Raw genomic sequence first — 25,088 nt, 5'->3', positions numbered from 1 at the left:
TGGGCCCAATATTGAACTGGACAAGGATGACACGGTCTATGCCTTGTGTTCAATATAGACATAAGGGCAAAAGGGTAATTATACACATAAGTATTATCACAGAAGGAATTGTCAGATCACATGACATTTTCGTGTCTTGGGTAGCAGTGATGTGTTGCTAGATACCGCTCACTGTTTATTATGTTAAATGTGTGATTTAATATAATTGCCAACGTCACGAAAACCTACAGGGTCACACACAAAGGACGGATTGATGAGAGATAGAGTAACTAAGGAATACCGTAAGGTACGGTGCCCTTAAGTGAATTATAGAGCATCGTAAGGTACGGTGTACTTGAGTAGAATACGAAATATGGTAAGGTACCATGGGCTTAAGTGATTTTGGGCATATTATAAGATATGGGCCAAAATACACTTAAGTGGGCTTTTTAGCTTGAAGCCCACACAAGTGGTTCTATAAATAGAACCCTTGTGCAGAAGCATAAAATTGGCGGTCGCATTATTTTCGTTTTCTCTCACTCTCTCTCTCTCTCACTCAAAGCCTTCATTCGTACCAGCTAGCACTGAGATTGAAGGAACCCGTTCGTGTGGACTGAGTAGAGACGTTGTCATCGTTCAACGTTCATGATCGCTTCGTGGATCTGCATCAAAGGTTTTGATCGTCACAAGAGATCTGCACCAAAGGTTTCGATCATCACAAGAGGTAAATATTCTATCACTGATCATGACCATTCGTAAGGATCTCTAAAGGAGAAATTTTAATTTCCGTTGCGTTTTGGACCGCAATTCTCCTTCAGACGTCTAGTGGGTAGACTCAATTATCTTACCGTCACCAGACCGGATATTACTTTTGCAGTGAGTATTGTGAGTCAATTCCTTAATGCTCCTTGTGATACTCATTGGAATGTCGTTATTCGGATTCTCAGATATATAAAGAATGCACCAGGAAAAGGCCTATTATATGAAGATAAGGGTGATGCTAAAATCACTTGTTACTCAGATGCAGATTGGGCAGGATCACCGTCGGATAGGAGATCCACTTCTGGATATTGTGTTCTTATTGGAGGAAATATGATCTCATGGAGAAGCAAGAAACAAAACACAATTGCATTATCTAGTGCTGAAGCTGAATATCGGGCTATGGCAGCAGCCTCAAAAGAACTTGCTTGGCTTAAGAATTTTCTCTCAGAACTTAGGTTCGGTGACCTTCAGAACACAAAACTCATATTCGACAATCAAGCGGCACTCCACATTGCGTCCAATCCGGTTTTCCATGAACGGACCAAGCACATAGAAATAGATTGCCACTATGTAAGAGACAAGGTACTGTCGGGAGAAATAACCACGGAATTTGTCAAATCTGAAGATCAATTGGCTGATATGTTTACCAAGTCTCTCAAGGCCGTTCTCAAGTGAATTATATTTGTAACAAGCTCGGATCATACAATATATACGATCCGGCTTGAGGGGGAGTGTTAAGAATATGTTATCAATCAATTAGTATTGATTGATATTCAATTAGTCATAACTGTAATTGATATTATTTCCTATTGTATATTCCCTATTTGCATATAAATATACACCATGTGTGATCATATTAGACACACAGAGATACAATTACAATAGAACCCTTCAAACATCTGTTCATTGTTACCAGTGTAAATCAGATCATCCACATATAAATTGACTATTAAAAATCTTCCTTCACTATGCTTCACAAACAATGTATGTTCATGAGGGCACTTTTCAAAGTTTTCTTAATTGAAGTATTCTTCAATTTGTTGTATCGGGCCATTGGTGCCTGCCTAAGTCCATAGAGAGTCTTCCTCAGTTTGTAGACTTTTTTTCTTCCTTCTTTATCATAGTCCAATGGTTGATTTACATAGACATCTTCCAGCAACTCACCATGCAAGAAAGCACTCTTGACATTAAGTTGATACACTTGCCAATTTCTGCAGGCTGCAAGTGCTAGAACAGTCATAATAGTATCCCTTCTTGCCACAGGAGAAAAAAACTTCATTGTAGTATATGCCATATTGTTGTGAGTACACATCCTTTGGCTACAAGTCTTGATTTTGTACTTCACCACTTCTCCCTTTTCATTGCATTTTGTCTTGTAGATCCACTTAACACCAATCTTCTTGACTCTTGATGGTAAGCTGACTAGCTTTCATGTTTCACTCTTTTCATTTGCTTGAATTTCCAGATCCATAATCTTTCTCCACTTCTCATGCTTGAGTGCTTCATCATAAGTGAGGGGATCATTTCTATTACAAAACACTGCCAATTTGTGCAGCTGTTATTCTTCACTTACTAGATTTGTTACATAGTCATCTAAGTAGCTTGGTTTTCTTCTTTGTCTTGTTGCAGACTCTCCTTATTCTTTTCTTTTAGGATTATCTTCTTCTTCATTTGCACTATCCTCACTTGCACTTTATATATTATCTCCTTCATGTTGAGTGTCAACTTCAATGTGCACTTCACCATCTGCTACACCATTTTATTGTTCTCCATATTTTCTTCTTCACTATCAACATTGCTAAGTGACTGGGTGCTCTTCTCCATGTTACTCTTGTACCATTACCATATATTGGACTCTTTAAATACCACATCCCTACTGAAGTATATCCATATTTCTCATGTAGAAATTATTATTGGACAAGTGACTTCATTTTCCCTATCCTCACTTGCACTTTCTATATTGTCTCCTTCATGTTGAGTGTCAGCTTCAATGTGCACTACATCATCTGCTACACCATTTTCATTGTTCTCCATATTTTATTCTATGTGGTATTCAAAACTTGTGGTTAATTTTACCTTTTCTATTTTAAGATCATATAAGTAAGTTTATGTGAGTAATTGTAGAAAAAATTTAAATATCGAAAGTAAATTGTAGAAAAGTAAAAGGATAAGGTTAGAAATATTGCACCAGATATTTATACAAGTTTGGCCGAACGTTAACTTAGTCATGTCCCCAAGAGGTCTTCTTTAGAGTTTCACGGTAAACTTTAAGATTTTGAAGGTTATTCCCATGAACCTTTAATACAGACTTATCCCCAGGCAAATGACATCTTTTACCCAGGCTACGTGTCGCATCCGCGAAAAACAACCGGCGGGCTAAAACAAAAACAAACAGAGCCGCCACCGTGCGTTATTTATCCCAAAAGAGGGAAAGAAAACGCTCAGAGTAAACCTGGGAAAAGCATGGTCTCGCGACCAAAGAGAATGGGATCGGGAGTCGGTTACGCAAGGGGAAGGTATTAGCACCCCTCACGTCCGTCGTACTCGACGGGATCCACGCTCAAAGATAGAAAAAGGTTGCTAAAACAAAACATCACACACTCACACTGAAGACAACACAGGTGGGAAAAGGGGGAAGAGGGCTCGATAGGACATCGCATCCTATGCCTACGTATCTCGTCTGGAACGAGAATCAGAGCTACCGTAGTTCGGCTCACGCACGCCGAAACAAACACACACACAAAAAGGCAAACCTGGAACCCGAAAGCCAATCGCTGGACTTACATCGGCTTCCGAACCAAACAAACACACTCAGGATACGAACAGCCAATCGCTGGGCTTACATCCATATCCTGACACGCAAAAGGGTTAACAAGCAAACACACACAAAAAGAAAAAAGTGCCCGGAGAGACCTCGCACGGTCTCCTGCCTACGTACCTCATCTGGTATGAGGATCAGGGCGACGTAGTTCCCCTCAACAGGGAAAGAAATTCTAACCAGATACAAAGGGAGACACACTACTAGGGAGCTGTACTCGAGCCTAGATGTTATCATGCATCATTGCCCTATGTTATGGTTTCTATTCTAACTTGCACAGGTAGCAAGCTAAACCTAAACAGGCAAAACAAAACACACATGCTCAATCAAAATAAAGCAAACATTCACAAGTAGCACACACTATATCCAGTCAAGTGAGGCTCAAACAAGGGTGAGGCTGCAAGAGCAAGCCAACTGTACAGGGTAGTGTTCGCTCTTAACCCTGACATTGAGAGTCAGGGTGAAACAGATGAAAGGTGAGTGAAGATGAGACTTCACAGCTCTTATCCCTGGCCAGGGAGAGCTTCAGACAAAGGAGTGTGGGTTCAGAAAGTGGGAACCCTTCTACACTCAAGACTCTGACTCAACTGATCTTGGGTTAATGTCCCAATGCATCAACACAGTGGTGTGAGCAGAGGGACGACTCAACAAGAATAGCAGGGGATGGATTGCACATCCCTTGGGTTCTGCCAATTGCCTTAATCAAGGTCTTTTCCTGCTTGGGGACAAAGTTAAACAATCACAAACATCGCCTCTTAAGGAGGACTTCAGACAGTTGCCTGGCTAAATAACAAGCCAGGTCTTCCAGACTACATGGAGACAAGAGAGTCTACCTCAATTGGTTTATACAACCAAGCAGCAGCACAGCAAGTTCTTAAAGAACTATTAGCAACTAAAGTACCTGAAATCAATCTAGCACAATTAGTATACCAATCACAAAAGCAAAACAGACAGTACAAAAGCCAACAGTCAATGTTCAATCAAACAATGCAATGTGCAATGCACAATCAACTCAAGTGAGCCAAGCATCCTACAAAGTAAAACAAGTTAGTTCACCACAATTAACCAAATCAAACTCAATTAACTTGAAGCAATCTCCTTAAGGCATTTGCATCTCAACCTGAAAAGCCAAACTCAAATATGAGAAACAAGACCACTAGGACAAGCCTAGGGTCAAAAGGAGATGCAAAATCCAAAACAGCAAGTGAAAATTATCCAAAACCACAATCAAACAATTTAAAACCAAATCCAATTGGTCCCATGCTCATATCATTCATTATCATCATTTCATAAAAGAAAAGGCACAAAGCATGCAATTTGCAACCTCAAAGGACCAAACAGAATGATCTCAATCAAATCAACATCAAAACATTTCAATAAATTCCACAAAAATTCAAGTCTAAACAGAACACATATCATGTCAAGCATACCAAAATTCAGCTCATTTGGATCAAAAGAAATAGGTCAATGAAAATCAGAAAGTCAACACAAATTCAAGCAAGCCAACACAAGGCATCAAAACAAGCATCCACTTCCACCAATCATAAAACAGTGACAAAACATGATAAATGAATGGGATCAAAGCCAAGATGACCTATAATGTGTCTAGAATTCACATGTCAAATTTCACATCCATCCAATTAATAACCAGAATTTCACAAAGAAAATACAAACATGTGTCACAAAAAATCAATGAATGACCAAACAGGGGGAAAAATTCCAATCAAATAGGAAATGCCTTCCAAAATTCCAGAAAAATTCACATGTGTGCTCAACATCCATATGTTCAATCATACAAAAATTCAACTCAATCCAATGTCCCTAAGCACATAAAATAAAATCATGAAACTTCACTAAGCATGGTGTGACACAAATTGTCACACCTCTAATCAAAAAATCATATCTCATCAACCATGGATCCAAAAATTGCAAACCATACATCAAAATCACCAGAAAAGAGTCAAGACCATGCCTGTAAAATTTCACACATTTTGGATAAGGAATCAAGATTTCATGAAGCAAATGGTAAAACATATACATGAAGCATACATGATCACTATCCCTAAGCATTTTATTTTTTTCACACGTGCAAAAAATATTAAAAATCATCATAAAAAACTACACGTCACAAGGAGAATGGTGAAAAAAACCTCATCAAATTTGGATCAAAAATGAATTAGATATGGATTTTTGAAGTTGCATGATCAAAATGAAATGAAAAATGAAAAAAGAAATGAAATAAACATGAAATAATATTCAACAATGGCAATTTTGTAATATGAGCAACGAAGTCCAAAACGCAGTCGTTTTCATTAATGCAGTGTCGCTACGCTATTGGTTACTGGTGGCGGTAAACACATTTTCAAAACAAAGCCAAGGCAATGAAGATCAAACAGCTTCTGGATCGTGTTCTTCATCAAGAACAACAACAAATTTCCAGAAAATTGTCAAGAACATATTTCAACCAAAATGATCATGCCATACATCAATGTGTTCGTCTTTCAACCTAGATCATGGATATAACAAGCATTTGACCTAACTCTAAACATATCAACCGGATCGAGCAAAAGAACAATTGAGCATCAAACTTAAATTCAAGATTTCTTCCTTAATACTCAACCAAATTCAACGATTCAAAGTTCATGCTACTCTACGTTGAAAGATCTATCAAAGCCATGTCATGATTTGAGAAATTAAGGAATTCGAAAATTTACCTTGTGATGATGGCAGTGATGAATTTGTAAGCTTCAAGGTCCAAAATACCAAAACAGAAGCAGCTTAATGATATGGAAGTTGAATGGAATGGATGCCTTAGCTCAACTATGCTCCAGTTTGAAGAATCACCAAAATGCCATGGATGAGCTTGCTTTCAACAGTCCAAATTCCTCAATGTTCTTGCCTTGATTTTGTGAAACAGTCGTGCACAAGCCTTGGTAGGTGATGGATCCAACAAGAATGAGCAAAATTGATGAAGAATTCGATGAGAAATGATGAAAAATGTGAAAAAAGTTTTGAGAGAATTGAGAGGTTTTTGGAGGGAAAGTTTGTTAGATCTGAAAATGTGAAGTGTCATTATGATTTTCTGTTACAATTATCATTTTATACCATGCCTTAATCCACTTGTTAATCACAATTAGCAAAATTGGAGTGAATTAGCACAAATGCAATTTATGTGTAATGGCCAAAATATCCTTTTCATTATCAGTCAATGTAACAGTACCAAACCAGTTCAAGCAAGTTCTAAATGAAGTTTATGATGTGTTGCAATTGGTCTTGTATGCAAAAGCCATGTATTTCACAAAATCACCTTTTTTCCCACCAATTCTCAAAATGAATCACTTGAAAAATGACTTTTTGCTATGATGATTTCCAATGAAATGTGATGATGCATCATGAAAGTTCATGTCAAATGTGGTTTGCTCAAAGAAAAATCACCCAATTTGGCAATTCCATTCAAAAGTTATGCCACTTTGAATTTCAACATTTTTGAAAAATGATTTGATCACAACTTACCAACCACACATGAGAAATTCATGTTCTTGTACTTTTTGGAAAGGTGAGAGCAAGATCTACAACTTTCATTTTGAAAAATATTTCATTTGAAGCATTTTTGGACATGTAATTTTGAGATGAAAAACTTTCCATTTTTGGAAACTTTCAATTATAGGTCACTTTCTATTTTTGGAAAGTTCCCATCTGACTTTATTTTCTTCATTCTTGATGTTTGAAATGTCAAATGAAACTTGTCTAGACATGAAAGAAGTGTCTCTAACTCTCTCCCCCCTCCAAATCCATCATTTCAGGCACAGTTGACCACAATTGACTTTTCTGACTGATAGATGAATCTGGCTATGCACTGATCAAGTTGAGCTTCAAACTCCTGATGAAATGGCTCAATGATGTAACCCTAGCTTCCATAAGCTCAATGTAAACATATGATGATCCCCATATTCATTGTAGACCCCATCTCCTTGCCAAGCCCTGATTGGCCCAATGCAGATGATTAGGGTTGACCAGTGGTCAAAACCCTAATCTCAAGGTATCTGATCAATCTTCTTGAATCTCTTGGATGATAACAAGACCATGATGATGATGATGTACCATTTCAACCAAGATGAAGCTTAACCTCCTTGAAAGTCAAAAACCCTAATTTGAATCACACATCCTCAGATGATTAATGATCAGTCCAATGAAACCCTCAGCTTGCATACATCAACCTCTTCATCTCCTGACCCAGACTTAGGAGGATGACTTGCACAATGTTTCCACATGATATGCAACATGCAATGCCTAATGACCTAAACACGAAATGCAATATGTTAGGCTAGTCCCCAGAGAGGAGGGCAAATTTTGAGGTGTTACACTACGCTATCGAACCGTTCAGAGATTTATGAATAATCTCACTAACCAAAAGAAGTTTTTTTCCGGCGAAGCTCAATAAACCAATAACAAAGATGTGTGGTTGATCTCAAAAACCAAACTCAATCTTTTAAAGGTATCTCATCCTTAATAATATAAACGACTAACACGACCACTTATAAAATTATCTTTCTCACAAGTAAAACTTCACTTAATAGCACTAAGGCAATTAGAAGAGAATAGAAAATATTTTCTAAAAGTAGAGAAAGATATAAATTTCAAAGAAATATAAAAACATTGAAAATTGGTGTAATATAAAGTGAGGAAGACCCTCCTTTATATATTAATTGGAAAACCCATGAAAGGAAACGATCCATGGGCAGAATTTAATATCAAATTGATTAGTAAAATGCTCTAATCGATTAGATAGCTCAAATATAATCGTTTGTAAAGCCCAAATATGAAAGTTTCTATATAGAGTTGTTGCAAGTCATTAATATGCTATTTTTTATTGATTATACAATCAATTATCATCCCGCTAATCGATTGTACAAGTGCTCTAGTCAATTAGATGGATCAAAAAAGTTTTGCTAATCGATTGACATATTTTTCTAATCAATTAGATGGTTAAGAAAAAGTTTGGATAGCCTTTTAATCACTTGGTCTTGATTTAGAAAATCATTTTCAAGGTAGAAAATTATTTTAAAGTGTGTGTGTGTGTAAGTTCCTTTAGTATTTTTAAGTTACTACCTTTCTTTTATAATACTTGGTTCACTTAGATAGACTGTCAGACATGACCTGGCGAGTTTTCCCATCTTTTAGTAAAGTAGCTTCAAGACTTTTCTAGATAGTATTTGAATGTATAATCACTTGATCTTGAGTTATCTTATAAGATTTTTTGGGTATCGTTAATGTTTAAGGATATTGTCATGTGTTGTCGTCATCAAAACACTAGATGTTGATCTTGGTTACCTACAAGCACACAAATCCACATTCTCCCAATTTTTTATGATGACAACACGTCTCTTAGGGGAGGTGGAAAGAAAATATCACATGTATATATTTGGAGTGGTTAAACTTCCCCTAAGTTAGATATATAGTATATCCTAATCCCCCTAAGAGTATATTTCTCCCCCTTTATCATAATCAAAAAGGTAAAAAAAAGTAATCAAAAAACATAGATCCCATGTAAACGGAACAAATTACCTTATAGTTATAGTAAAGGGAATACAAGCTTTGCTTCTTGATGCCTCTCAAGACTTCCTTCAACTCCTTCATGATTCTCAGGATACCATGCTCTCCTTTAAGAACCTATCCTTTCTTGTCGAATTTACCAAGAGAAATCAAATTTCTCTTTAGATCAGGTACACACCTGACACATATCAGCAACCTTATGGTTTCATCATGGAGCTTGAACCTCACATGTCCAATCCCCGCAATATTTCAGGCTTTAATGTTTTTCTAGCATCACCAATCCACCTTCTTGATCACATAATTCTTTAAACACATCTTTGTTTGGATTCATGTGTCAAGTGCAACCTGAATCTATAACTCACTCCTTGCTAGAGTTGTTGTTCGAAATTACCAGGACATTAGATGATTCATAATCATATTGAGCAATGGATGCATTGTCATTGTCCTTGCTATCACCATAACTCTTCAGCCTATCACGACACACCTTTCTTGTATGACTTTAATTCTTATAGTGGTAACACTTGATTTCAGGAGCATCACATCCATAAGACTTTTGTCAAACTTTACCCTTCTTCTACTAAAACTTATCATCTTTCTTCGAGAATCTTCCCTTTATTGGCAAGCCTTCTCCAACTGAAGATGACTTCTCACTACTATGAAAAACACTTATAATCACGGTTGCGAATAACCTATAATAGTGGTTGAGCAACCGTTTTTAAGTAGGGGTGTGATTGTATGTGGATTATTTACAACCATGGTCCAATGACCGTGGTAGAAAACTGGAAAGCGTGCTACCTATAACCATGATTATTTTAAATACCCGTGGTGAAGGTCTGTCAGTATTTTTTATTTTTTCCATATGTTTTTTCTGACCACATTGATAACTTTAATCATAATATAGAATATTAAATATTTTTAACACAACAACAACAAGAAGAATAACAATAACAACAAGAATAACAACAACAACAAGAATAACTAGAACAACAAGAACAATAATGAATGCATTGCCATTATCCATGTTATCACTATAACTCTTCAGCCTATCACGACACACCTTTGTTGTATGACCTTACTTCTTACAGTGACTTGATCGCAGGAACACCACCCCCATAAGACTTTTGTCGAGCTTTACCTTTATTCTTCTCAAACTTACCATCTTTCTTCGAGAATTTTCCCTTTATTGACAAGGCTTCTCCAACTGAAGATGACGTCTCACTACTACGAAAAACACTTATAATCACTGTTGTGAATGACCTATAATAATGGTTGAACAATCGTTGTTAGGCAGGGGTCTCATTGTATGTGGGTTACTTACAACCATGGTCCAGTGCCCGTGGTAGAAAACTGGAAAGCACGCTGCCTATAACCACGACTGTTTTAAATACACGTGGTGAAAGGTCTGGCAGATTTTATTTTTATTTTTTCCACTTGTTTTTCCTGACTACATTGATAAATTTCATCACAATGTATAATATTAAATATTTTTAACACAACAACAACAACAACAATAAAAATAACAATAACAACAACAACAAGAAGAATAGGAACAACAAGAACAATAACAAGAACAACAAGAACAATATCAATAATAATAACAATAACAAGAACAACAATAAAAACAACAACAACAACAATAACAACAATAATAACAACAACAACAACAAAATAAATAAATAACTAGAATCATTAGACAAGAATATTTTACCTGAAATGAAACAACAACTAACGTTGCTAAGTTGGATCCATGTTTTTCATGCCTCATTCAATTTGGAGAAGAAATGATGGAGTTCAAAAACTCGTAAATGGAAGAAATGTTTTTGAGTTTCTTTTATGGAAGAAATGATATTTTCAAGTTTGGTTTAGTGGAGGAATAATGTTTCGTAAATGGAAGAAGTTTGAAAGCAGAAAATTAAATTTGTCTAAGTATGTCTAGGGTAAAAGTGAATGAACTAAAAGCGTTATATATCTTAAAAAGATAAGAAGGTGCCACTTTTCACCACGGTTGAAATTTTAACCGTGGTGAAAAAGGCTTTAAATAAGTAAAAAATAAAAAATGTTGGTGTTGGGATTCAAACCCATGACCATACACCAATTTTCACCACGGTTGGAATTCTAATCGTGGTAAAAAGTGGCTTAAAAATAATTAAAAAACCAAAAATACTGGTGTTGAAATTTGAACCCATGACCAGACGTTACTTTTCACCACAGTTGGAGTTTCAACCGTGGATACAAGTGACGCCTTCCTACTTTTCATCACGGTTGTTATTAAGGATCGTAGTGGAAAATCTTTTAATAAAAAAATATAGACACCTAAATATCACTTATTACTTCGGTTGATTGAATATCTAAGGTAATAACATATTATAAAAGGTATATTTTGTAGTAGTGTTTGCTCCTTCCTCTCATTCAAGTCCTTAGAATACAAGGCCGATTGAACTTGTTCAAAGGTCATGGACTCTCTTCCAAGCAAAAGAATTTCTTTGAAATGAGCATGGGATCTTGGTAAAGCACAAGCAGCAACAACGCTTGATCTTCATCACTAATGCTAACATCAACGTTTTCTAGATCAAGAATCAGTTTGTTGAACATATCCAACTGCTCAGTCAAGATTTTGTCTTCACTCATCTTGAATGAATACAATGTCTGTTTCAGGTAGAGACGATTGACCAAAGACTTGGTCATGTAAAACCTTCAAGTTTGATCCACACAGCTGATGCGGTGTTCTTCTTCGAGATCTGCATGAGAATCATATCACCAAGACTCCGTATAAGGACACAGTGGGCTTTCTCAATCATCTTTGTCTTCTCCCTCTTTGTTAGGGCAAAATCTGTGTTTTCATATCTCTTCAGAGTTTCTAACAGACCTTGATGAACAATAAGGGTTCATATCTTCAAGGGTCGTAATCCGAAATCATTTTTTCCTTTGAATTTATTAATCTCATACTTTGTCGAAGGCATCTTGATTCACGCTCTTCGCACCAGTTTGTTGAGAAATTCAATGCCAAGAACAAAGTAATACTATGAGAAAGAGAGAGTTTCTTGAAAACCAATAAACCTTTTAGGTTCAAGAAGAGAGGAGAGAGAAAAGATAACAAAGATGGTTAAATCAGTATTTTCATTCACTTTCACAAAGAGCGTTATTTGTTTACAAGTGAATCACCAATCATATCTCTTACAAAATGAGCGAGCACATCCTATTATAGACTACTGACATATGTATTTAATGTATGAAGATTAAACAATTACATGACATCCATAACCATTACATACATATTGAATGCTACAATTTACATTAACAGACTTCGACTACATGACTCTCCAGATTTCGACTTCGACTCTGTCCAAATCTCCAATCTTCGACTTTATTGAAAAATTACAACTATATCTAATGCGTTGAGTTCGATCCAACTAACTTTTAACAACAAAATTGCATTAACTATCAAGATCTAGAATTTATCCATAAATTTTTCTCCCATAAAAGTTTAGAAATCTTTTAATAAAAAAGAAATTAAATATAACTGTTTTAATGCGCCAAAGGCACAAGAAACCGAAATAGATTGAACTAGAACTCATCTTTTGCACTGTTTAGTTTTGAAAGAAATAGGAACTTACTCTACATAGATTATAGGCATAATAGTATAATATTTAGAATTTGTTTTCAGTTAAATTAATTAAAATAAATACACTATATAATATATACATCTAAATTAAGTATAATAAATAGTATTAGTACATTAGATTATAAGACTTCAAATTAAAACTAAAGCAAATACAAATTTTTTATTGAAACTAATAGTTTATTCTAGTTCATAAATATTTGAAATTCAGTTACATTCTGTTATAACAAACCGTAACCGTTTCGTTTCTTTTTGTAATCATTTTTCATCAGTATATAAATAGTAAAGCGGCACTATTCAACAAACTTTAGAGCAAGAAAGTGAAAATCAGAGAGAGAAATCATGAGGGCTGAAAATCAGGTGAGTTTGATTCTTCTTTTTCATGCGTTCTTCTTTTTCATGCGTTCTTCTTTTTCATGCGTTCTTCTTTTTCATTTCTTCTTCTTTTTCATGCGTTCTTCTTTTTCATGCGTTCTTCTTTTTCATTTCTTCTTTTTCATGCGTTCTTCTTTTTCATGCGTTCTTCTTCTACTATTTTTTTCAGTCTCTGAAAAATGCAATGCGTGTCGTTGCAATTTGATTATGTTCGTTACCATAAAAATGCAATGATTACTAGTTTGAACACACACACAGAGTAGCTTTTGATTTTGATTTTCTATGGCAATGATTACTTGTTTTATCACACACTAGAGTAGCTTTTGATTTTGATTTTGATGTTGAATTTGATTTTGATTTTGATTTTGATGTTGAATTTGATTTTGATTTTGATTTTTTTAACCTAAAAACTAACACTGTTTGTGCTATCAGCTAGTAATATATTGCATTTCAATTCTCTCTGGTACTGAATTGCTTGATTTTCTTTATTTTTGACTAATTGAAGTTCTTTGAAAAGTTTTGACACTCATATGTTAACTCTAAAGTTTTATATCTTATTTTCAGCCTTGTTGTGTCCTTCGATTCTGCGGTGTGTCCAATGGAGATCCTGGACCATCTGGTGCAGCAGCTATACTGCTTGCAGAAGATAGGACTGTGGTATCAAATTTATGTAACAGTTCAATTTGCTATTGTATTTATATTATCTAGTTACAAGATGTAGCTTAGTCTCATGTTTATTTTCGTGGTAGCTTTATCGATTCCGCGAGGGATTAGGACATGAAACAGTTAATGCTGCTGAGTATCGCGCATTAATTCTAGGACTGAAACAAGCGAGAGCGAAAGGATATGATAACATCATCGTCGAAGGAGACTCGCGACGTGTTATCAATCAGGTTTGTTCTATTACTTGAACTTCAAATTGCATGTGAATGTTGATAAATTGAAAATATAGTCCAATTGTTCGAAAACTGTACAATGTAATTTAAGAATTCTATGCATGATAGGCATGGTTTCTACAATAACATCGACCATAGTTTCATATTCTTTCTAACTGTTTAGATATTGTTTAAGATTTAACCCTTGCTGTTTGTCACTTGATATTGTTTAAGATTTGGGGTTATGAGCTCGCACCTGGGCGTTCAAGGAGGTTATGGATGGAAGCTTTGGTGTTGAAGAATAGGTTTCGCTCATTCGACATCCAACAAATTCCTAGGGTATTTATTTAGTAATTTGGTCTATAATGTTTAAGTTGCTAGGATGGCATTGCTTTGTGGATCATTACTTGAAAATAATTTTGAGAGTAATTTGAAGCTAACTTTTTGTTATGATTTTGTATTTCTCATGCTTGAATAAATAAATCTAGTACAATTTGATATTAGAAATACTGGTTCAAGTTCAAGTCTTGAATTGAAACTCTAGCTTTGTTGTTTGAGATCACTCACACCAGTGAAGTTAGACTCCTAATTATATCTATATTAACATTCAGTTCTGACTAAATTTTTTACTCTTTCATTTTAGATTACAACTTCTTATGTTTTTGGCTCAATCTTAAAAGTATATGTTTTTTTTTAATGTTTAAAGGTCGAAAACGGTTTAGCGGATTGTCAAGCAAACCAGGCTGTTAATCTTGGAGGTAAGACCTCTAGAATTATCTCAGTTTCCTATAGGTTTTCTAATTTCTGAGAACTGCATTGACATGCACCCAAAGCTGCTTGGAAACCAAAAAGCATCTTTGGATTATTGTGTTTGGTTTTCTATTTCAGTATTTGGTAGAGGAACTTAAGTTGAATGGATCTTAAACATTTTGTAGATGGTGAAGTTGAAGAAGATGATGTCGGTGCATGATCACCTGACAACATGCCACTGTCAAAAACTATTGGCAGCTATGTTACATTTCTCGTTGAAGTTGTGGTTAGCAATTTAGCATACTTGATGTTTTACATTTAATAATACTTCATATCAAAAGGTTAAATGTTGTTTGGTCACTATTAGCAGCCTAGGGACTTAAAAATGCTGTTGTGATGTTTGCTATATGCATATTTCTGAATTTCTGTTTTCTATGTTCATATGAAAAACTCTTGTAACTCAAGTTGTGTGATGTTATGACCTCAAAAAGAAACTTTTATTTGATACACTATATCCTTTCTAATAATTTGACTAAAAAATTTTGGTACTTGTGGAACATACAATAAAAAAGGATTAGGAAATTTTGCAATTTTTTTCTTATGGGCAAGATAAAGATTTTCAGGTCTTTTACATAATATTGAACATCAAGCTCTATTTTAAAAGTTGGGTTAAAGTTTTTCATTGTTCGTAAAAATAAAGTGTATCTATTTTCAAAACTAAAGTGTATTTGGACTCGTATGAATTTTATTTTGATAACTATACAAGTTTTTAGAAGCAAGACATTACTTATTATTTGGTGCGTAAAATGAAAAATATATATATTTTTTAAATTATCATTTTCAATGTTATTTTTTTTTCAAAATTCAGTCGATGAATGAAACTAGTGTATTAGATAAGGCTTAATAGTGTTGAAGTTTTCAAACTTAAAAAAAATGCATTTTAAATTGTTGTGATTTTTTTCTTATCTTAAAATATTTTAAAAACTCTTCATTTTCGTATCCTTTGAATTCTATAATCGAGAGTGTGTTTTTGAAACTCACATATAGATAATGACAATATATATTATAATGTTCATAAATAGAAGTGTCCTCCTCTCTTCTTTTCAAACCCTATAAAAAATCTCTCAAAATCAGAGAAATATGTGTTTCAAATGACAATCACATCATTAATGGACTACTATTTTCATCTAAATGCAAAAGTTATGTGACACTTAGACTTTCACTGTATTTTGTAATGTTTTCGTTTCATTCATGTCACATAGTTTTTGTTGGTTGATTTCAAATTGTAAAATATGGATATCTAATGTACGTCAAAATTCTACAAAGTGAACAATGGACAATCCTCGTAATAAAATTGTAGACCCTGCATTTTGAATTACATGTTTCTAGAAGTAAATTTATTTTTTAAATTGGTTGACACCATTTTAGATACAGACGCTCTTATGAATCTCCTATCAATATGAAAGTTGTTAAGATGAAACTTGATATTGTCCCTCAAATGGTAAATTTGTTAATATGAAAGTTGTTAATGAGAAAATTGACATATCTAAAAGCGACAAGAGATTTCGATTGTTCCCAATAACATTAATCGGGAGAGCTAAGGATCGGCCGAAAGCTTTACCAAATAAAACCATTACTACATGGGTGAAATTAGAAAATTTGGTTTTGGCAAGATTTTATTCTATCAACAACTTTGTGCATTGGATGCCCGATATAACTAGATTTGAGCAATGAGATATTGAATCTATATATGATGCAAATGAAAGGTAGAAATTAATGCTTAATCTTGTCCTTTGCATAATGTTGATTATTTGACGCATGTACAATACTTTAGTAAAGAACTTCGTGGAAAGATGTGATTGTTGTTGTACGCCTTATCTAGAGGCACCATATTAACCAAGTCTGCAACGATGGTGAGAGAATCGATTGATAACACAGTTTAAAATGAGTTTCGGACATTATATTGTTGTGGTGCCAGAAGAAGAGGACATGGATCTATTGATACTTGGAATGAACTATTAGTCTGTCACAAACAGATGAAAACACAATTGGATGTATTGAACGAGCAAATTGCGGAGTCCAAAAAGGGTTATCATTAGGTAAAATAGTTGCAACGGACTTCTATATGTGACATCTATGGAGAAGGTCGCGAAAGTGACAAGTGTAACCTTTGGGGATGCATGGAGAAAAAGTTTAATTTTATGGGGAATTTTCAACAACAAAAAAATAGCTCATTCTCAAACACCTACACACCAACTTTGAGAAACCATCCCAATTTTTGATGGAGTGGCAATCCTGATCAAGGAACTAATCAAAGACAATAGTAGTAGAATTGGTATCAAAATTAACATAAGAAATCATCTCTACAACAATACTCAAATCACAACAATTGTACCAAAATTAGCAACAATAATACTCATATTAGTAACATATGTACCAAAATCAGCAACAACAATACTACCAACCACATCACATTAGACAACAATAACAACAAAGGTATAAAAATGATATCTAGCATCAACAATTTCAAGAACACAATCAGCAACTTAATCAAACAAGGAAACACGATCATACAAAGAATACCTTGAATCAGTTCATACAATCATCACACAAAAAATTCAAGAATATGCAGCTAACACAATAAAAACCTAGTAAGAACACAGAAGCATCTGTCTAAAATCTAGACACACAAATTAGGAAAATTTCACAATAATCCACCAATAATCATGAAGGAAATACCATAGAAAATCTAACGAATAATGAGAGATGTTACGTTGTAAATTTCAGAAGTAATAGGTTTGTATAAACTCTAAGGCTCGAGATATATTACCGACCAATTGAGAATAAAGATTGTTGTCTTTAAATATGTGTTCCAATACTATGATGTATGTATTTTATTATGCTGGCTCTGAATCATTTGGTTTACGAAGTCCCAATCACTACACAAATCGTCCTTACTATTTCCCAACCAATTCTTCAATGTAGCATGGACAGACTCAACTCGGTTAGTTGTTCTATTTACAAGGTGTCTAACTTGGTTGGTCCAATCACAAACAATTTTCTCCTTCACTTGGTCAAGAATTGCGCTTTCAACATATTTCGACAAATTAAGATATTTCTCGCACACTTTCCTGAAATGTATAACAGAATCGACATATAAACCTTTACTGGAAGAATTTACTATACCATTCCATGCATCCATTATTTTTTCCACAACCACACCCGCATTCACCATTTTTCCATCTTTGGACTCTATATGTTTCGTCCTTACCACGGGTTTAACCCAACTTTTCACATTCTTTATTATGTGATACCTATAAAATAATGCATAAGAAGTAGGAAATATCTTTGTAATCGAGTTCATCAAGGCGGTATCGCGGTCGATAACAATCACTTTAGGCATCTCTTCTTGGTCCTTCAATAATGTCCTACACACCTCTAAGACCCAAGTAACATTCTCCTCTTTTTCGCTCTCTAGAAATGCAAACCCGACATAATAGGTCTTCTCAATAGAGGTAACATCAATCATCTTCAATAATGGAAGTCTGTACTTGTTGGTCTTGTACATTGAATCAATTATGAGCACAGTAGGAAACATGTTGAACAACTTGATGGAATCATGATGAGTCCAAAATATATCTCTAATGGTAACTTCTTCCTCACACATTTGGTACCTAGCCACATAATTGTTATCATCCAACAATTTCAAGAGTTGTTGCATTTCAGTTCTATCCCCCTCAACGCCTTGTTAGTTTGGTATTGAATATTGTATACTTGCTTGATATTTGAGATATTTTTGGGTCTTTTACGTTTCAAAATTACAAATATATTTTTTGATTAAACCAAATTCAATGTCATGTCAGTAACACATTCATTCTCTTCCGGCATGAGACAACGCACAATTAGATGACCAACTAACTTTTCACATAAGTCATGGTTATGTAAACCACATATAACATTAAATATCAATTTATGTTTTGCCAACATATAACCACACAACTTAAATGGGCACTCACATTTTCTTGAACCGATGTCGTCTCGTTTAAAATTCTGGAGAGGAGGGATATATTTCCCACTTCTTTCGCACATCATTGTCACAAAAACACATCTTATGTCCGAACAATTATTGGATCTTCGGATTACCACGCCAAATCCTAGTTTGAAGGTCTTTGTACGAATCCATTGAAGTATGTGATCACGAAATTCAAATTCTTGCTAATTTTTAAATTGGTTGCCAAGATCTACCGCCTTCATAATAACAACACCTTTGACATTCAGAGGCACAACATGTTTCAGGAAAACATCGGGATGCACCATATCTAATGGAAACGATTAACACAAAACAATAAATAAGTGATAATTATGTAAGCAGAGCTTAAAAAATGAACATGAACAGATACCAAAAATGCATTTTCGAATGAGTTCATACAGACTCCGAAAATGTCTCCAAATAAATGCATATATTTCAGACAAAAAACAAGATTAATGTGAGCAATGAGGCTTGAAATAAATGATATTTACTTGGAATTCCAACTTCTTTTGCTTCTATTAATGTGATGAAACACAAGATTGAAGATTTGATGTGAAAATGTGGATTGAGAATAGAAGGATTTTTGGTGAGGATCTCCGTAAATATCTGACATGCAAAAGTGACATAAAATTTCAAAATCCCACCCTCAAACCTCCGAAGATGCATCTCCGAAATGTTCACTGAACTGATCAAATATCAATATATTTGTTGAAAGTACCCGACAATGCATCTCCATTTTTTTTAATATTCATCTAGGATGACACTTATTTAGTATACCATAACTTTGATATATGATATGTTCAGAAATGCATCTCCGAAATCTAAGAAACAATTTCAATTTTTCATTGGATGTGTGCCATAAAAAATTTCCTTATGCTATTCCTCAAAATCAATGTATATAAAAAGATTTGGCCCATACAACCAACATCTCATAAAGAAGACGCGCTAGCTTGCTATGGATACGCGTCCAAAGAGCTAGAATAAAGACATACTCCCTCTGTTCTTTTTAAGTGTTATTTTTTTATTTTTTATCCATACCAAGGAAGCTGATCATTATTATTACTTTTCAAACAATAATTCCTTTTTTACCTATAATATCCTTAATTATTTATTACATTCATTTTATTTTATTTTTCTCTGTAATAATTATCTATGGATAATTTTGATAAAGTTACAATTAATACTTCCTTGTACTTTGCAAGTGACAATTAAAAAAAACATTTTTTTTTAAGAAATACTATTTTCAGATATAACAAAATTGTTCTTAAAGAAAAGGAGTACTACCACGTAAATATTACAATTAACTTTTTTTAAAAAATATATAATTGTTCATAAAGAGTAACTTTGTAATTAAAATTCCCCCCTTAAAAGTTCTCCTAACTTCCCAAAAAAGTTAACCCAATTTTTTTTAACTTCTCAAACTAATTCGAATGGTAGTACAAAGAAGCAAAGTTAACCCATATTTTAACTGATTTAAGCATAGAACCTTTTTCTTAGTACTAGTAATCTTTATCCATAATCATAGCATCTTTTCAGTTTCTAACAAAAGCAATAAAATAATAAAAACAAGTCCTTTTCCTTGGTTTCCTTTTTTGCTTCACTTGCTAAAAGACAAAGAATCCACCTTTACTAAAACCCTTTAATGGGTTGAAAAATTCTAGAAAAACCAAAACCAAGTTTTGAACAATGTGGCTTAAGGTTGTTCTTCTCTTTGCAACAATCTCGTTTTCCCTTTTCATCTCAGCAGTTTCTGTTAACCGCAGTAGTTTCCCATCTGATTTCCTGTTTGGAACAGCCTCTTCAGCTTACCAGGTTTTTGTTTTGTACTATGTTGTTTGTTTTTGTCTTCGCATCTGTCTATGTAAAGTGTTGGTTAGATCTTATTTGTGTTTTTGTTGTTTGAAGTATGAAGGTGCAGCACATGAAGGTGGCAAAGGACCAAGCATATGGGACACCTTCACTCATAGCCACCCAGGTTTGTGTATTTTGTTTCCCTTTTTTTGTGTTTCTGTTCAAGTAATCATGATTTAGCATGATTTTTCTATGAAATGTTGACACCGATAATAATTTGTATGAATAAATTAAACGAAATCACAATGTTGTTGTTGGTTTCGAACATCGACACCGACACTAACAGAGGCATGCCTTTTTCTGATGTGTCGGTGCTACATAGATTGCATTCAACTCACTTTTAATCAGAATCAATTCATTCAAAGTCGGTGTATGCAATTGCGCTTAAACTTTTGATAGAACAAATTTGGATATATTGTGATGTTTTGATGGTTCTTCAGATAGAATCGCAGACCGCAGTAATGGGGATGTTGCCGTTGATTCATACCACCGATACAAGGTACTTTCTTTCTCTTAACTTGAGTTTAAAGATTTAGATGAATTTTCTTGATATTGCGATTTGATTCAATCAAAATGAATGATATTGTTCACTGCTTGAAAAAAAAAACAGGAAGATGTGGCTATGATGAAGGATATTGGATTTAATGCCTATAGGTTTTCCATCGCGTGGTCTCGAATACTTCCTCGTAAGTATCTTTCTAATCATCTTTTATGTATCCTCGAATTCTCGAGAAACTATTAAGTTTTGAAACTTAAATTGAACATAGATGTTGGTGTTGTTTCATAGTGAAATTAAGCTCGAACTTTTTTTGGTTTTTAGGTGGAAATCTTAAGGGAGGAATTAACCAAGAAGGCGTCATATATTACAACAATCTGATAAACGAACTGATAAAAAATGGTCGGTATAAAACTCGATTCTCGTTTTCTCTTACTCTTTTTTTCTTCTTCCTATGATATATCAAAATAAAGTAATGATTTTTATGTAACATTTTGCTTGTAGGACAAAAGCCCTTTATTACTCTATTTCACTCTGATCTTCCTCAAGCTCTTGAAGATGAATATGGTGGTTTTTTGAGTCCCAAAATCGAGTAAGCAATAGCGGCTTTATAACCCTTTTTCTAGCAATGCATTCTCCGAAACTCTATTTCCAACACTCTTTCTATAATTGGTTGAAATTTTCACGTGGATCCCACTAAACCTGCATAAATTAGTGGGATCTACGTGAATTTCAACCAATAATCAATTGTGTTAGAAAGAGATGTTAGAGAAGCGTTGCTATGACTTCTCGTCTTCCTGTCCTCTCCCGAGTTTTGGAAAATTGACATTTTTGTTTTGTAATCAGGCAAGATTTTGCAGATTATGCCGAAGTATGCTTTAGAGAATTTGGCGACAGAGTGAAGCATTGGATTACATTAAATGAGCCATTGCTTTATAGCACTGGAGGATATGGAAATGGAGGCTCCCCACCGTCGAGGTGCTCTAAATGGGTAGCGAACTGCAATGCCGGCGATTCTAGTACCGAGCCGTATGTAGTTACACACCACCTCATTCTTGCTCATGCCGCAGCCGTGCAAGTCTATAGGGCGAAGTTTCAGGTTGTTGCATAATTTCATTTTATAACAAGATAAAATAAATGCAAACCGTTTTTATATAAGCTATAAGTTATTTTCATAAGCTATTTTGAAGAGCTTATGAAAATGTCATAAGTTATTTTCATTAGCCGTAACTAAATGCGAATGATTTGATCACAGAATACTCAGAAGGGTCAAATTGGAGTAACACTAAATTCTGCATGGCTTGTGCCACTATCGCAATCAAAAGTTGACAGTGATGCAGCATCTCGCGGTCTTGATTTTATGTATGGCTGGTAAGTGTCTTTATCTTTCCCGCTAACAAGGTCTAGCGTTTGATCTTGATCTCTGCCGCTAACAAATTCTCACTAATCATTTTGTGTTTTTCAAGGTTCATGGAACCTCTGAACTCTGGTACATATCCTGCTACAATAGTTAACAAAGTCAAGGAACGTTTGCCGAGGTTTTCGAGAAGTCAATCCTTAATGGTCAAAGGATCCTTCGATTTCGTAGGTTTAAACTACTACACTTCAGCTTATGCAACCGATATACCTTGCCAGGGTGGGAAACCATCGGTTTTTACCGACAATTGTGTTAGATTTACTAGTAAGTAATTCCATATAAACATTGTTTAACTCTTTATTAATGTTGTCTTGTTTCCGTAATTTTGATACTTATTACCCTTTTTTCCTTCACTTACATCAGGTGTAAGAAACGGACTTCTCATCGGTCCTAAGGTACTTGCAAATGGAAATAAGCTGTTAAATTTTACTTGGCCTCTGTTTGGTTAAGTGCTTGTGTATAAGCTATTTCTATAATAAAATGTATTCTCACTTCGCGCAAAGTAAGATATCTCAGTTGTTGACGAGAAATGATTCTTTCATCAACAATTAAGATCCTTACTTCACTTTCGAGGAGCTGAATCATTTATCGTTCTCACCATACTTCGTCCGTAAAACTTGTTCGAAAAGGAGTTAAGAAGTTAGTTTTGCAGGCTGCCTCGGACTGGCTCTATGTCTATCCACCAGGAATTCAAGGACTATTACAGTACACTAAGGAAAAATTCAACAATCCGATTATTTACATAACCGAAAATGGTAAGATTAACTCAAATTATCTCGTTTTTCCATAACGCCGCATCTTTACCGTGTTACAATACTAATGTTTTGTTCGTTTGAATCAAATCGTTCAAATATTTGCAGGAATTGACGAGGTTGATGATGGAAAAGGGTCACTCAATGATAAAGCGAGGATAGACTATATTAGTCACCATCTATTGTATCTCCAAAGGGCCATAATGTGAGTTTAAAAAACCGTCATCGTCTACTATTTGTTTTTGTTTTTGTTTTGGACTCAACAATTGAAACTTTGAATTTGGTAGGAATGGTGTGAGGGTGAAGGGATACTTTGCATGGTCGTTGTTGGACAATTTCGAATGGAATTCTGGCTACACGCTCCGGTTTGGACTCGTGTATGTAGATTACAAGAACGGACTGCGAAGGTACCGGAAAAGGTCAGCATTGTGGTTCAAGTTATTTCTCCGCAAATGAGATGTCACTTAGTATTTGGTTAGAATTGGTGAAAAAGAGATTGTAATAGTATAATGTTTCCTTCTTAATCATAGTCAAGTCGCAGCTTTAAGCCATTGTAAACATTGATTTGATGATTTCAGTGACCAAGATCTGTTGAATCATGTTCAATGTGCATGATTCAAATGGATTTAGAGATCTAACATATTGCAAAATTTCCACTTCATATAATAAACAGCACAACAACAATTTACTAAAGAACAAAGCATTGACACGATTAGTATTTATCATTCTAATTTACTCTTCCATTTAACCTATTCGAATATGGTGGAATTGCACCTTTACAATAGCTTTTCAGAAATCAATATTGATCCGATACATTAAATTTATCAAATAACTTCATTCTTAGTGTTCTGATACGTATTTTATTCATAAGATTACTACTTATTAAGTTTTCTAAATAGCTCACAAAATTACTTTGAATCAAGTTTTCTGATATGTGTAGTTGTTCATCGGATAACTTACAGTATAGTTATCCAATATATAAAGTTTTCACTAGATAACTTGTTAAGTATTTTATATGAATTTTGCTCACAAAGTTACTCACGTTAAGTATTCCGGTAAGTTTCTTTTTAATGTTTTATATTTATCGAGATCCCTCAACTTTACAATGAAAATCAATTATAAATATCACTGGTGTATTCTCAACTATACATAAATCTGATACACGAGAAAGAGTAATAAGGTGGGTTATGAAGATCAAAATCATACATATTGTGATTTTCGTCATTATATTATTAGATACTGACACAAGAAAAGGAGGGAGAAATCACAAATTAATATTTGATTGTGATATAGGTGGCAACTACAAGGAAGCTAATAGTGTAACACAAAGTGATATTAAAATATGAGATTATCCATTCAAAATCATGTCGACATCATCTAAAGATGGTTAAGGATAAAAGATTGGTGTAAAATATGAATTTTATAACAATAGTTTACGTGATAGATTTGAAGATCATGTGTTTGTTGAGCATCTCCATATGAGCAAAAATATGTTGATTTAACAAAGCGTCATGTTCCACCAAGACACATATTACTGTCATTTCAAAAGCAAGATCCTAAGAATGTCACTCGGATCATACAAACATATAAACATAAGTGTATACAACAAAAAGAGATAAAAGATCCTAGAAATGAAATACAATATTTGTTTAAGCTGATAGAGGATGCATATTAAGTTTATTGGAGTATACAAAGAGATGACTCAAATGTTGTGAGAGATATTTTTTAGGCCCATCCATATTCAGTCAAGTTGTTGAATATTTTTCTGTTGTGATTATTATGGACAACACATATGTTGTGAATTGATATCG

The 25,088-nt window shown here is 34.4% G+C and overlaps 2 protein-coding genes across 2 annotated transcripts; both read left to right on the top strand.

The window, feature by feature from the left end:
• Nucleotides 1-13,015: 13,015 nt before the first annotated feature.
• On the top strand, nucleotides 13,016-15,195 carry LOC127105649 (uncharacterized). The gene is made up of 6 exons (XM_051042843.1): nucleotides 13,016-13,091; nucleotides 13,671-13,763; nucleotides 13,856-13,999; nucleotides 14,216-14,320; nucleotides 14,688-14,739; nucleotides 14,917-15,195. Exons 1-6 carry the CDS (start codon nucleotides 13,074-13,076, stop codon nucleotides 14,949-14,951), a joined length of 447 nt encoding a protein of 148 aa, XP_050898800.1. The 5' UTR covers nucleotides 13,016-13,073; the 3' UTR covers nucleotides 14,952-15,195.
• Nucleotides 15,196-20,301: 5,106 nt separating this feature from the next.
• LOC127101608 (beta-glucosidase 13) lies at nucleotides 20,302-23,915 on the top strand. The gene is made up of 13 exons (XM_051039063.1): nucleotides 20,302-20,573; nucleotides 20,667-20,736; nucleotides 21,053-21,111; nucleotides 21,223-21,298; nucleotides 21,433-21,510; nucleotides 21,613-21,700; nucleotides 21,955-22,207; nucleotides 22,364-22,479; nucleotides 22,575-22,789; nucleotides 22,889-22,920; nucleotides 23,178-23,280; nucleotides 23,386-23,482; nucleotides 23,565-23,915. The coding sequence occupies exons 1-13, from the start codon at nucleotides 20,448-20,450 to the stop codon at nucleotides 23,731-23,733; spliced, it is 1,482 nt and encodes a 493-aa protein (XP_050895020.1). The 5' UTR covers nucleotides 20,302-20,447; the 3' UTR covers nucleotides 23,734-23,915.
• Nucleotides 23,916-25,088: the final 1,173 nt, after the last annotated feature.

Source organism: Lathyrus oleraceus, chromosome 7, assembly GCF_024323335.1.
Source record: "Lathyrus oleraceus cultivar Zhongwan6 chromosome 7, CAAS_Psat_ZW6_1.0, whole genome shotgun sequence".
Taxonomy (NCBI): Eukaryota; Viridiplantae; Streptophyta; class Magnoliopsida; order Fabales; family Fabaceae; genus Lathyrus; species Lathyrus oleraceus.
Note: the sequence above shows the minus strand (reverse complement) of the source record. Positions and strands in the feature narration are given on the sequence as shown.

What these genes read in the sequence shown, in the direction of transcription:
- LOC127105649 (XM_051042843.1), top strand. An exon ending in ACATCCAACAAATTCCTAGG is followed by an intron (nt 14,321 to 14,687) that starts GTATTTATTTAG and finishes TAATGTTTAAAG; the next exon opens with GTCGAAAACGGTTTAGCGGA. An exon ending in CCAGGCTGTTAATCTTGGAG is followed by an intron (nt 14,740 to 14,916) that starts GTAAGACCTCTA and finishes AACATTTTGTAG; the next exon opens with ATGGTGAAGTTGAAGAAGAT.
- LOC127101608 (XM_051039063.1), top strand. Translation starts at nt 20,448, where the DNA reads ATGTGGCTTAAGGTTGTTCTTCTCTTTGCAACAATCTCGTTTTCCCTT. An exon ending in CAGCCTCTTCAGCTTACCAG is followed by an intron (nt 20,574 to 20,666) that starts GTTTTTGTTTTG and finishes TGTTGTTTGAAG; the next exon opens with TATGAAGGTGCAGCACATGA. An exon ending in TCTATAGGGCGAAGTTTCAG is followed by an intron (nt 22,208 to 22,363) that starts GTTGTTGCATAA and finishes ATTTGATCACAG; the next exon opens with AATACTCAGAAGGGTCAAAT.